The 11,436-nt window shown below is 41.8% G+C and overlaps 1 protein-coding gene across 1 annotated transcript; it reads right to left on the bottom strand.

Annotated features, from left to right (window-relative positions):
- Positions 1-6,471: 6,471 nt before the first annotated feature.
- On the bottom strand, positions 6,472-10,169 carry LOC124478035 (zona pellucida-like domain-containing protein 1). The gene is made up of 10 exons (XM_047036145.1): positions 10,066-10,169; positions 9,147-9,367; positions 8,651-8,835; positions 8,396-8,468; positions 8,085-8,182; positions 7,849-7,929; positions 7,353-7,521; positions 7,056-7,155; positions 6,870-6,890; positions 6,472-6,741 (listed from the first exon to the last, which is right to left on the bottom strand). Exons 1-10 carry the CDS (start codon positions 10,160-10,162, stop codon positions 6,605-6,607), a joined length of 1,182 nt encoding a protein of 393 aa, XP_046892101.1. The 5' UTR covers positions 10,163-10,169; the 3' UTR covers positions 6,472-6,604.
- Positions 10,170-11,436: the final 1,267 nt, after the last annotated feature.

Here is an 11,436-nt window from a genome sequence, read left to right as displayed (position 1 = left end):
AAAGAGATTTGATGGGCTCTTTTGTTCTCTCCCTCTTGAAAGAACATTGATGGACTAATTAAAATACAGATTATTTCTCTCTGACTTGTCTCTCATTGTTCTTCATCAAAATATTAGCTGAAGTCATTTAACGTCTAATGGAGAATTTGGGGGAATACATCTTCACCCTCCTATTTATTCATTTCCTCCTCCACCTACCAAGTAGAGAAGGGAGAAACTTAACCTGAGCTTGAAATTGACATTCTTAGTCAGAAAAGCCAATCCGACGTCCATGCTATTGTCCTGGACTTGCGGGAGCCTACTCCCTGACGCATCTAGCAGCAAACAGTCCACTTCTGTTATTTGTGGCTTTTGTAAAATTCGTCATCAATCATAGATCCATGCGAACTGAACAGCTTCATGAGAGCAGTGGCTGTATGCTATTCTGTTCACATCTACAGACAAACAACAGCAATACAAATGAGATGTGGGGCTAGCTCCCCCACCCTACAATACAAACTCCCTGAAGATAGAGGCACATGAGGCGCACCCCAAATGAGAGAAAAAATGTCTGAAAGGGCATGAATCTTTAATCAAACGTTGCTGATGTACCTTGCCTTCAGCACTTGGAGCCAAGCTGAGAACTGAAACGCAAAGAGCTCAGATGTTTTTGCTCCCTTGAAAAGACAATGAAGAATCTCTTTTCCAACACAAATGTGTCATGGGAAAAGCCTGCATGTATTAGGTTTCTGTGTTTCAAGATCTCTCCTCTCGAGTCCCACAGGAAGAACGTCTTCCCCCATTATTCTAAACAGGGTGCTCCAAAGTGGGTGGAGAAACGCATTTTTAATCATTTTGCCCCCCAACTACCTAAGCAGAGCTCACATCACCAAATCCTCTCATGTATGTTATAACAGTTTGAATCTTTATTCAGTGTGTTGTTGGTTTCTTTGTGGTTCCATCACAGGAGTTTCAGTATCTAATTTGTTCCTCCCTTGAGCTAGACTGAAAATGCTAAATGAAAACATTACATCTCATACAGGAAGAGAATGGCAAGGAACAGTTTGAGAAAGCCTCACTCACACAGTATTCTTTATCCATAATTATGTGCGGTTTAGAATTCATCTGTTGAAAGTTCATGTTCAAATTACGAAATAATATAGCATCATGAGAGATGGAGAATAAATATGAGAAAATAAGTCTAAAGCAGAAGATAATGTATTCCTCGCACAGACATCACCATTGCAGACAAAATATTGAAGAAAAACAAAACAAGGAACAAGAAATAGCGCCTTTGTTTTGTTCCACCTCAAAAATCAAAGTAGAGCTCATTAAGAACATCCATTCTTTCACACTCTGGAAGACGGATGAATGGAGGGATCGAATAATTCAGACACTTCACAAGCAACTGAAGGTAAGTTCTAAAAAACTAGTAAATAAACAAGCAACATTGCAATTCATCATTCTCTGTTGATAGCTGAAAAAGAGAAAAACATCAAAATAATTATGTCTTTCACTGATTTAATAATTGCTCAGCCCACATAGAACTTCTGATATTTTGTTAAAACCCATTGTGCCCTGGATACCAGCTTGGTTGAGCAATGGCTCTGTAGAGTACAATTCTTACAGTTACACAGAAGGACCTTGAGTAGCCTACAACCATCAACCACTCTGGATCCTGAGGGATAATTGTAACTGAATGGTTTAACAGACTCTGTGCTGCCATTAACGTTGAGCTTTTCCACCTACACTTGCAACTCACACGCAACTCAATGCTTGGCAGGAGTTGCCTCAGAAGCTACCACTTGACAGCACTGAGGGGGATTCACACAGGCCATTTAGTGCCATGCTATTTTCCTCCGATGTGAACCCAATCAGTTAACCTGCCCCTGCCCCCACCTCTCATCCTAATCAGTCCGACCACAGTGTACCAGCCAGGAGGGTCCTCACTCAGGGTGGGGGGATTGGGCTTCCGCTTTCAATTACACAAAACCTACTATCCATTGGATGTCACTTGCCACAGAGATATGTGAAGAGTGAGGCTGACGTTAGCAGCCCCTCCATATCTGGCAGCTCGCTCTCTGTGTGACAGAGGTGGGGTCCTTAGTTAGGGTCAGAGTGAGCTATTTTTCATTTGCATAATGGAACAGGTTGGTTTACCCTAGCTGGGTCTCCGCCCCAGGCTGTCTGCCCCTAGTTTTGGGATGTCTGGTTGCCCTCATGAATTATGAAAGGAGATACCGCACAGTGATTGGTGCACAGCAACACGTCTCAACTGAGTGTCAGAGGATGTTTGCTTTGTATGAGTGCACCGGGCTGTCTCTTATGGTACCATGTGATTTGGCCCCCGCACCACCGCCCCACCCGAGCCCCTGTAGACTGCATTAGTGTTAGGTCAGCAGGGCTAAGTGGACATGCATTCCTCTGGCAAAGAGTCTGTGTGGAGTTTGTTTGCCCACCCACTCCCCATTAATGGCTTGTATCTGCTGATTAGCCAACCAACACAACATTTTCTCATACATCCACCTCCCTCCCTGCTCCTTCCTGGAGTGCTGTAGACAAGATAAGTCTGAGACATCCCATATGTGAACTAAACAGAAACACTCAGTATTTTATCTGTTTCATAGCAATACATCACTTTTTTCTGATTAGGATTCCTCTTTTAGTTGCTTTGAAACAAAACGTAGATTTTGTTTTTAAATAATATCCCTAATTGTCAGTCAGTTAATCACTGGGCTGTAATCTACCTCAAGCTGTCGTTCAGTGTTCTTCTCACAAGTCCTTGATCCTGCAAATCCCAATCAAACGTAGCCTCTAAACCTAAATGGAGACAGTCCTTCTCTGAGTCCCTCCAGTCCTGCCAGTGCATTATTAATGCGGTTTAAATTGAATGTGCCTTTGTCCCACCAGAGATGTACACAAGCGTGGGAGGACCCCACAAAGATGGATTCTGCCCCTCTCTCACAGCAGGGAATGGAGGTTTCATCTATCACATTAAGAGGTGCCGCATCAAACATTTGCAAGTACCCCAGTGTTGAAGTGTGAATGGACAGCTTGACAAATATGCCAAGATAAAGTAGGACAAGGTGATGATGGTATTGTACAATTCAGGAGGTTTATTTCAAACCCAAAACAATAGTCAGTTGAAAGCTTGAGAATAAGCCTTAATATCAATATGGAAGGCTGTGATGCAGATATGAAGACAGCTGTGTATTGCAGATGTCCAGCCTTAAACCCTACTTACTAGAATAAGTTTTGCTCCCTTCTCAGGGCTATATTATGGTAGGAGGCTGATGTATTGTATGGCTGATACTTCTTTCCCTTTGCTTGGGTGGCCCACACTCCATCTCCAAATTCCAGAGGAGACTTCCTGCTGTAGGGGACTATATCTATATATATCTACATTATAATAGTTAGTAGTCCACAAATGTGTTTGAGGAGTTGAAATGCTGGTCCAGAGGACAAACACTGCAGCTCAACCAGAGCAGGATTACTTCTTCTTTTGGAGGGATTTGCCATTCTCTCTGTCTCTCTCTCTCTCTCTCTCTCTCTCTCTCTCTCTCTCTCTCTCTCTCTCTCTCTCTCTCTCTCTCTCTCTCTCTCTCTCTCTCTCTCTCTCTCTCTCTCTCTCTCTCTCTCTGTCTCTCTCTCTATGTCTCTCTCTCTCTTTCTCTCCCTGTCTCTCTCTTTGTCTTCACCACTGTTTGCATAAAGACAAAGCTTCAGCCCAAATCCTCTTTATCTGCTGTCCACATACCTTGCTACTGAAAACAGATCAACTTTTAGAGAGCAAGAGTTTTGAGGATCTAAACTGGGTGCTGTAGGCACACTACAATCTGTGGTACGACCATAATCTGCTAACTGAACATATCTTCCTTCCCAGATTTCTATTGGTTTTACTATGTTGTACAAACTTAAGTTTACAATGATTCTTTAGGGCTTTTGTGTTCATCTCTGTGTCTTAAATAATTTCCATGATAGGCTCCAAAGTTATCAGTCTGGTTTCCTTTAAGATCTTAATGTTGCATTAATGCACATAATGACTCCCAGCTCATTTGTTCCAGTTGATTATGTCGGCTTTAAAACCCCATCTTTCTGTAATCCATAAAAATAATTACATATGCATCTTTGTATAGCCTCGTTTTATACAATGGAAGGACTAGGTGAAATATCTGCCTTTAAGGTTTCATATGCTTCATATGGCTGACCCACATTTCAGACCAGGTCTATCAATTTTTTATAATAGTCCTGTCTGGAAATGTAAATGTACAGCTGACACGACAGCTCTGCAGTCTTTCAGAAAACCATGCAGTGGATTTTATCTATCTAAGAACAACATGACACAAAAAATATGTCACTTTTTTTTTTTTTTTGCAAATGTCAGGTTTTTCACTTTTCATGACATTTATCTGCAGTGTTCTAAATAGATTTGTTGTTCAAACTTCTTCTCTTTTGCAGAGTTTCATTTTACCAGGATGTTTTCTCGGTGTACACTAAAACAACGTGTGTCATATGTCTTATAGCTTTTCTATCAATGCGACTTGCACTTCTTCAAACATATCAAATTATGGACTTTATTGTGTTACTGTGATGGCCATTCATTTTTCCTTCCAGCCTTCCCATTTGGACTATAAGGTTAGTTGGAATTGATGGATCCACCAACATAGCAGCCAACAAACAGAGAAACCTCTAGACTATGTCTCCCCAGAACCCATCCCCCTTCAGCATTAACATTTTAGGAGGCTCACCATCTGTAGGGAAAGGTTAATGCTCACACCATTAGAGAGAGCGAGAAAGAGAGAGTGACCGTCCTTGTTTTAATTCACTCATATACAAAGTTAGATTTATGTCTAACCCACACTTACTCTGATCATTGTTCCTGACTACATGATCAACGAGCTGATTTATCCACTGATGTTTTAACTGGGTCATCTTGCCTAACACTTTGAAGTGGCCTACTTAGATGTCTGCAACGTCATAATTAGATAATTTTCAACCAACCTAATAACAATCTATTTATGTTTTAAGGTGCCATCCCAGTTAGCTTTGCGTATACAACATTTCCTCCTTGTGTTTGCATTGCTCAGTGGTTAGAGCATATGACCAGAGCATAAGGTCACAGGTTCAAAGCCCCATGTACTGTACATTGCATTGGATAATAGGGAGTCCAATGGCTGAGCGGCTAGGGAATCGGGCTAATAATCAGAAGGTTGCTGGTTTGATTCCCAGCTGTGCCAAATGACGTTGTGTCCTTGGGCAAGGCACTTCACCCTACTTGCCTCAAGGGAATGTCCTTGTACTTACTGTAAGTCGTTCTGGATGGGAGCGTCTGCTAAATGATTAAATGTAAATGTAATAATATTGTCTGTTAAATGTATTATTTATATATATATATTTTTTAATGAAATGCATGTCATAGCTTTCCAATTAAAATATTGTGTTTTAAATTTTGATTGTAAAACGTGTTTAAAGACAAGTTAAATGTGAAGGAAATATGAAGTACCTACGTGACACTTCTTAAGCAGTTGCTTGAGTATGCTTACCTTTACAACCAGACTTGCCATTCTTTGTAAGTAGCCTCACGCATTGTCGCCAAAGAAATTCCTTGATTTTAAAAATGGTGATTAGATACCCTCTAGTGGAGAGTTACCTCTGCACTCCCAGAGTTGTTTGTCTATATCTATTTTATGAAACCGCCACAGCTAAGGGCCTACAATCACTTGTAATGGCCATATAACCGAGAACATGAGAAGTATTCAGTAACATCATCATTAAATAAATAAATTGACTGCACCACTCAGAAATGGCTAAATCTGGATGTTGCAAATGTGATTTGAATATCATGGCAAGTTGCACGGTGGAGACATGGTTACGGGGTCACAATGAAAGGTATCAACATTATAATCCACAACCTGCAAGTTTTAATGATGATGCCACATACAGACATGAAGCAATATAATACAAATACACAACTGCTACCATTCATGTCTTCTACCATTTACAAACTTTTCACAAAACAGGGGTCACAGTGAACTGTAGCTGTGAAATGTTTGTGATTATATAATATGGGAAGAAATTAAAGAAGAAAAATACAGAATTGACCTGTACCCGCTCTGAACATGAACAAACAAAGTCATATTTTTTTTCTGAAACATAAAGTTTGCCAAATGGCCTCAATTGGCATCACGGCTTCTGGGCCCACTGGAATTGCCCACTCATATCAACCACAGTTTAATTCTACATGCTCACCTTTTCCTACATGACATGCAAAAAAAAACTTAAAGAGGAGAACAACATCTGACTGAACATCTGACCCTCCTGCCCCTCCTAACCAACTGAAGAGAAGGATTCTCACAGGGTCAGGAATTATGGATCTGCCTCACTCAAGCTCATGGTTTATGTACACATACAGAGATGACGGGTGCACACTATACAGTATGTAGCTACATGTTTTGTAAACCAACTTCCTCAATGTAGTTATTGACACCAGCTTAACATGTGGAGCAAAGACACATGCAGGGTCCAAAAATGAAAGGTAATCAAGAGAGTGTTGCTTCCAGTATGGACATACTGTTTCATTGGCAAAAGTGTTGCTTTGTCACTTTTCCCTGTGTCCTACAAACTCTTAGCCTAGCCTGCTTAGTTTACGGTAGAAGGTGGCAGCCATCAGAATAGCAGCCACTGCAACCACAATGAGAACTGCCACAGCAATTACCAGACCAACTGATGTCCCCATCTCATATTTTTGATCACCGGACAGCGCTAGCAAAGGAAGAGGGTGGGACATGGTCAGTAAAAAACACAGTGGATGCTGCTAATGAAGTATTTGAGAACTTCAATCAAGTCCCCAGTAAAGTATGTCTTTAAAGGAGCGTATTACAGAAGCTTACCTGCGTTTGGGGAGGTTAGGGCTAGAAGAAAGACATATGAATGTCAAAAAGCTATTCTCAAACATATTAGTTTTATTTGAGCGTGATATTACTATTAGGAATTGCAAATGATTCCAATGTTAGTATAACTTGTAAGTGCTGCACAGGGATATTTTGAGAAGAGGAAAAGAGACAGAGAGGACTTACGGCTCTCAGCCCTGGTCTTGATTGGCACGGTAAGGATAGTTTGCTCAGTGACACCGTCGTTGATAATGGCCTCCACACTTCTCCTCCTCCTGTTGCATTGCTGCAGGCACAGACACAGAGAAAAAGTTGACAAAGCACATGGTTCATACTACTCCTTCGAGAGGAGCAGTCTAAAACTGAGACTAGTCTAGATTGGGAGTTAGATTGTAAGAATGCAGTTCACCCATCAAGGGTTGCCATTTCAGAGGGAAAGAGATTGAGGGCTGTGCTGTTGATTGTGTCAGTGTCATCTCATGCCTTGAAGGTGCTGCAGGTGCTGGGTTCACAAAGTCTGGTAATGCAATGGAGGTAGTAGGTGGAGACGGTCTCATTCTGCTGCTCGATGAAGCGGAATGCCGGGAAGTTGAAGCGGGCCTTCTGGCTCACCCCGTTTTCTACTATGATGGTCTGCTGATTTACGGAGCACCTATTATTTAAAAAAAGGCAAAACTCAAAAGTGCCCATTTGCACATGACATGAGTAGATACAAAGATAATATTCATTATTGAATGGATCAGGATGCGTTTTGAGAGCAAGGCCCCTTTGGCACTTGGCAAGAAGTATTTGCTAATTCTCTATTTTAATGAAGAACACTTGAGAGGTTATGACCTGGACAGCTGTACTATGTAGCTCACAGGTAGACTGTGTCTGAATGCAGCTTAGACAGGAAGTAGAGTTTGTATGTTAGCTGCTGAGACACTCACGCAGACTGATTTAAGTGTATTTTTTAATTGTCTTTCTTTTATTTACTTACGAGACAAACAGATTGAAGATGGTTGAGTTGGAGGGTCTGGGTGAGATTGAGGCATAGCACCGGTCCAGAAGAACATTATACCTGAGGAGAAAGAGTGAAGTCACCAGAGCCAATCAGAACCTTCTCATCACCTTTATTAACCCCCATTTAGTTTCAGACAGAATATCAAGGATAAGAAGAATCCAGTTAAGGTGTTTGGGGTTTCAGAGTAAAGTAATGATGTAAAATGATCTTACTGGGATGTCAGGTTGACAGCAAGAACCTGAACATTGATGTTAGTCCTTAGTTCGACCCCCTGGTACGGAATAATAAGGGGTGTGGTGTAGTTTTCATCCTGCCAGAGGAAGGAAAGGAACATTCTAAGTGCATTATAAAACATTTACACAAGATCAAACATCTAGGCTTACTGTGAACGAAATATGTGGGGTTTCATTACAGCCTATTCTGCGTAGCATTTCCCAATTTGTTCAGGGTCGGTTACTACAGCAAGGCTTTGAAATGTGTACGCTGGGGCCGTTTCAGGTGACAGGTAGGTGTTTGTTTGTACCTTGTACAGAGCCATGCTGAGGGTGCTGATGAAGCTGCCATTGATTTCCTTCAAAGCAATGGAGGACGCCGCGCTGTGGAGAGACAAAGCCGATAGATAGAGGCTCAATCACTGTGTGGCCACTCAGTCACTCCCACGAGACCCAATCAAAGTCAAAACATGAAAAAGAGAAGTTTCCATTTGTTAAGTGAGGAGGCCAGGTTTGGAGATCAGCAGGGATGCTGGAGAGGGGTCAAGGTTTAGGTTGGCACTTACACATCTACTTGTGTGTTGTTGATGAGATACTCCAGTGGGTAAGCGCATGAGTAGAAGTACTTGAGCTCGGCGTTGTAGGTGACAGTCCCTACGGTAGGGTCAAAGGAGCGGACCACACCACTTACATTGACCGTTTGAATGTTTGAAAAGTCCGAGAATATTCCCACGCCTGGTGAACTCGTGGTCTGAAAAAATATAGAAGAACATCGGTTTTTCAGAGGCTGGAATAAACGAACAAACGTAGAGTAGAAAGGTAAAAACAGCTGGACATCGTCCGTCCGTCCCCCATTAAATCAGACTGAAGCCTTGACTTATTCTGAGTGTTTCATCCCTTCTATTCCAACATGTACAATCAGAGCTGATGAACAGAACACGCTTCAATCTCAGCTTTTTCACCATAATGTGATGAGAATCACGTCTCTTCTTTCTAAATGTTACTTTGTCTCCTCGGCCATGCAGAGAGAGCTTAGACAGATTCTGTTGATGTTCCACTCACCAGGAAAGTACTTCCACAGGCGTTACCCAGTCGTATGGGGAAGCTGAACCGGAGCACTGGTGGAGTGACTGACATGTCCAGTCTACCCTTGCAGTCTGGGTTATCCACAATCTGGTTCAGGATCAGGAGAGTCTCATTGTATCCGGTATAGACGGCGGGGCAGATGAGGATGGTCAGGTCCATGGTAGAGGTCCCGCAGACCACAGAGATGTCGGTGTACTCTGGGGGATGCAAGGCAGCACTTTGACTTATCCAGACAGGGATGGCTTTACATGCTGTCTTTGTGTCTGACATGTTCTCAAGCACAACCTAATTCAGCTGGGATTTAAAGAATAGCCTCTAAGTCTCAAACCAGTTTCAAGCGCTAAACACATCCTCCTTACACCCAAATAGCCAGTTTGTAATATATGCCAAACAGACTGCAGCTGACTGCCAGTTCAGTCAAGACAATCACGTATTAGATTTAAGCATTTATTGTTACATGACATGGACATGTAGATTTACTTTGGCGGAGTGGATGATCTAAGGGAAGCACTCCCTGCCTCCTCGATGCAACACATACATACATGACATATGAGGCAGGGAGCAATAGAGATATAATCCCCCTGTTGGATAGATACACAGACAGCATGGGGGAGAAGGGGACGGTGGAGGGTGGCAGCAGCACTGATCATACAACGACCGGGGTGAGTGTGTGCATATCCGCGCGTCTTTTAAAGACGCCTTATCAGACGTGGCCCAATGGATATGCGCTGCTACATGGGTGTGGTAGTGGGAGGAGTAAGGAAGGTGGAGTAAGACACCTTATGTCCCCGATCACTGACTGACGCGCGCTGCCCGATTGCCCTGCCAGAACTAGCTGCGCTTATCAACAATCAATACTCAACTATAGATACTTTATGGGTGGGTGGATAGGTACCTGGTTTTCTGGAATATGCTCCACAGTCAGTTCTGGTCAATGCCTGAAGGACCCCAATGCTCAAGGAGGTCAGGATGAGTACACTAAGCAACGCCATCTCACCAGTCCACCCTTCAATAGAAAATCTAAATCTAATCACACAAGCGTCATCGTAAACATCATAGTAAGTACAATTAAAAATAACACTTCTAAATGTCCAAAACATGATGTAAAATCAAAGCAAGCAAGCACAATATGTTATTTACCAATCTTACCTCTTCAATCTCTTAGCTCAGTTATGCTGGTAGGCATGACCTTCATTTATATATGAGACTGAATGAGTTTGAGATTTCCCACACGTTCCTGGGATTGGTTGTAAACAGGGTCAAAGCTTCTTTCGTGTGATGTCTCAGTTAGTGTGAACAATTAACTTTTGTGGTTGATGTACCATGGTTCTTTCCTGGAGGCACAATATGAAACCCAACACAACAACCTTCAAGGTTGCATTTTCTGGTCTCTTTGTGAGTACTTGCAAACCTTTGAATGCTAATATGTAATTTAATAAAGGTAATGTATGGTTCATGGTCTTATGGGACCACACAAACTCAAACACGCACATAGATGCATAGGCAATTTTACCGTGGGTGTAGGGGGTGCATTTGCACCCCCTACTGATGGGATGAAAATATTTTTCATTTTCAAAAAAACGATGAAATGTTTTTAGAACATTGTTAAGTGATGTCAGAGTTGTTTGTTCTATCATGGGTTGTTGTACTCTAATGATTAGTTTTACATGTTTCGATGTAGTATTCATTTTGAGCATGTTTTTGTAAGCAAAAAAAAAAAGAATCACTACCCTTTGCACCCCCAGTTTGAAAACCTAGAATCACCTATGCATAGATGCACACACACACAGCAAATTCAAAATGAACATTACATAAACAATTAATATGTTTACATTATTATACATATTCACATATCACATTGTTATTTATATATATATTTTTTTTTACAAAAGTTGAAGGAGAAAAGAAAATTCTGAAAATTTACATTCTGTAAATTGATCTTGTCAGGTGAGCCACCTGGGAAGGGAACATATTTACGGTGATTAGGACCGAATCAGAGCACTGGGTGCAGCCCTCTTTTGTCAAATGCACAAAACCAAGATGAGGACACACCACTAACATGTGCCGTAGCTAACTTCTCACCTGACCATCTGTTTCTATTTTTACATACTTACAGCATGTCAGGTGACCCATAAAAACTTTTTTCCCATGGACCTGGAAACTGTGCACTTTGCTTAAGAATGGAATGTCCGCCCCTATGAACGCACCTTATTTGTTTAATTAGGATGGCAAAGGTGATCATCTCTGACCTCTTATTCACCAACTG

Source organism: Hypomesus transpacificus, chromosome 15, assembly GCF_021917145.1.
Source record: "Hypomesus transpacificus isolate Combined female chromosome 15, fHypTra1, whole genome shotgun sequence".
NCBI lineage: Eukaryota > Metazoa > Chordata > Actinopteri > Osmeriformes > Osmeridae > Hypomesus > Hypomesus transpacificus.
This window is presented reverse-complemented; position numbering and strand designations above follow the sequence as displayed.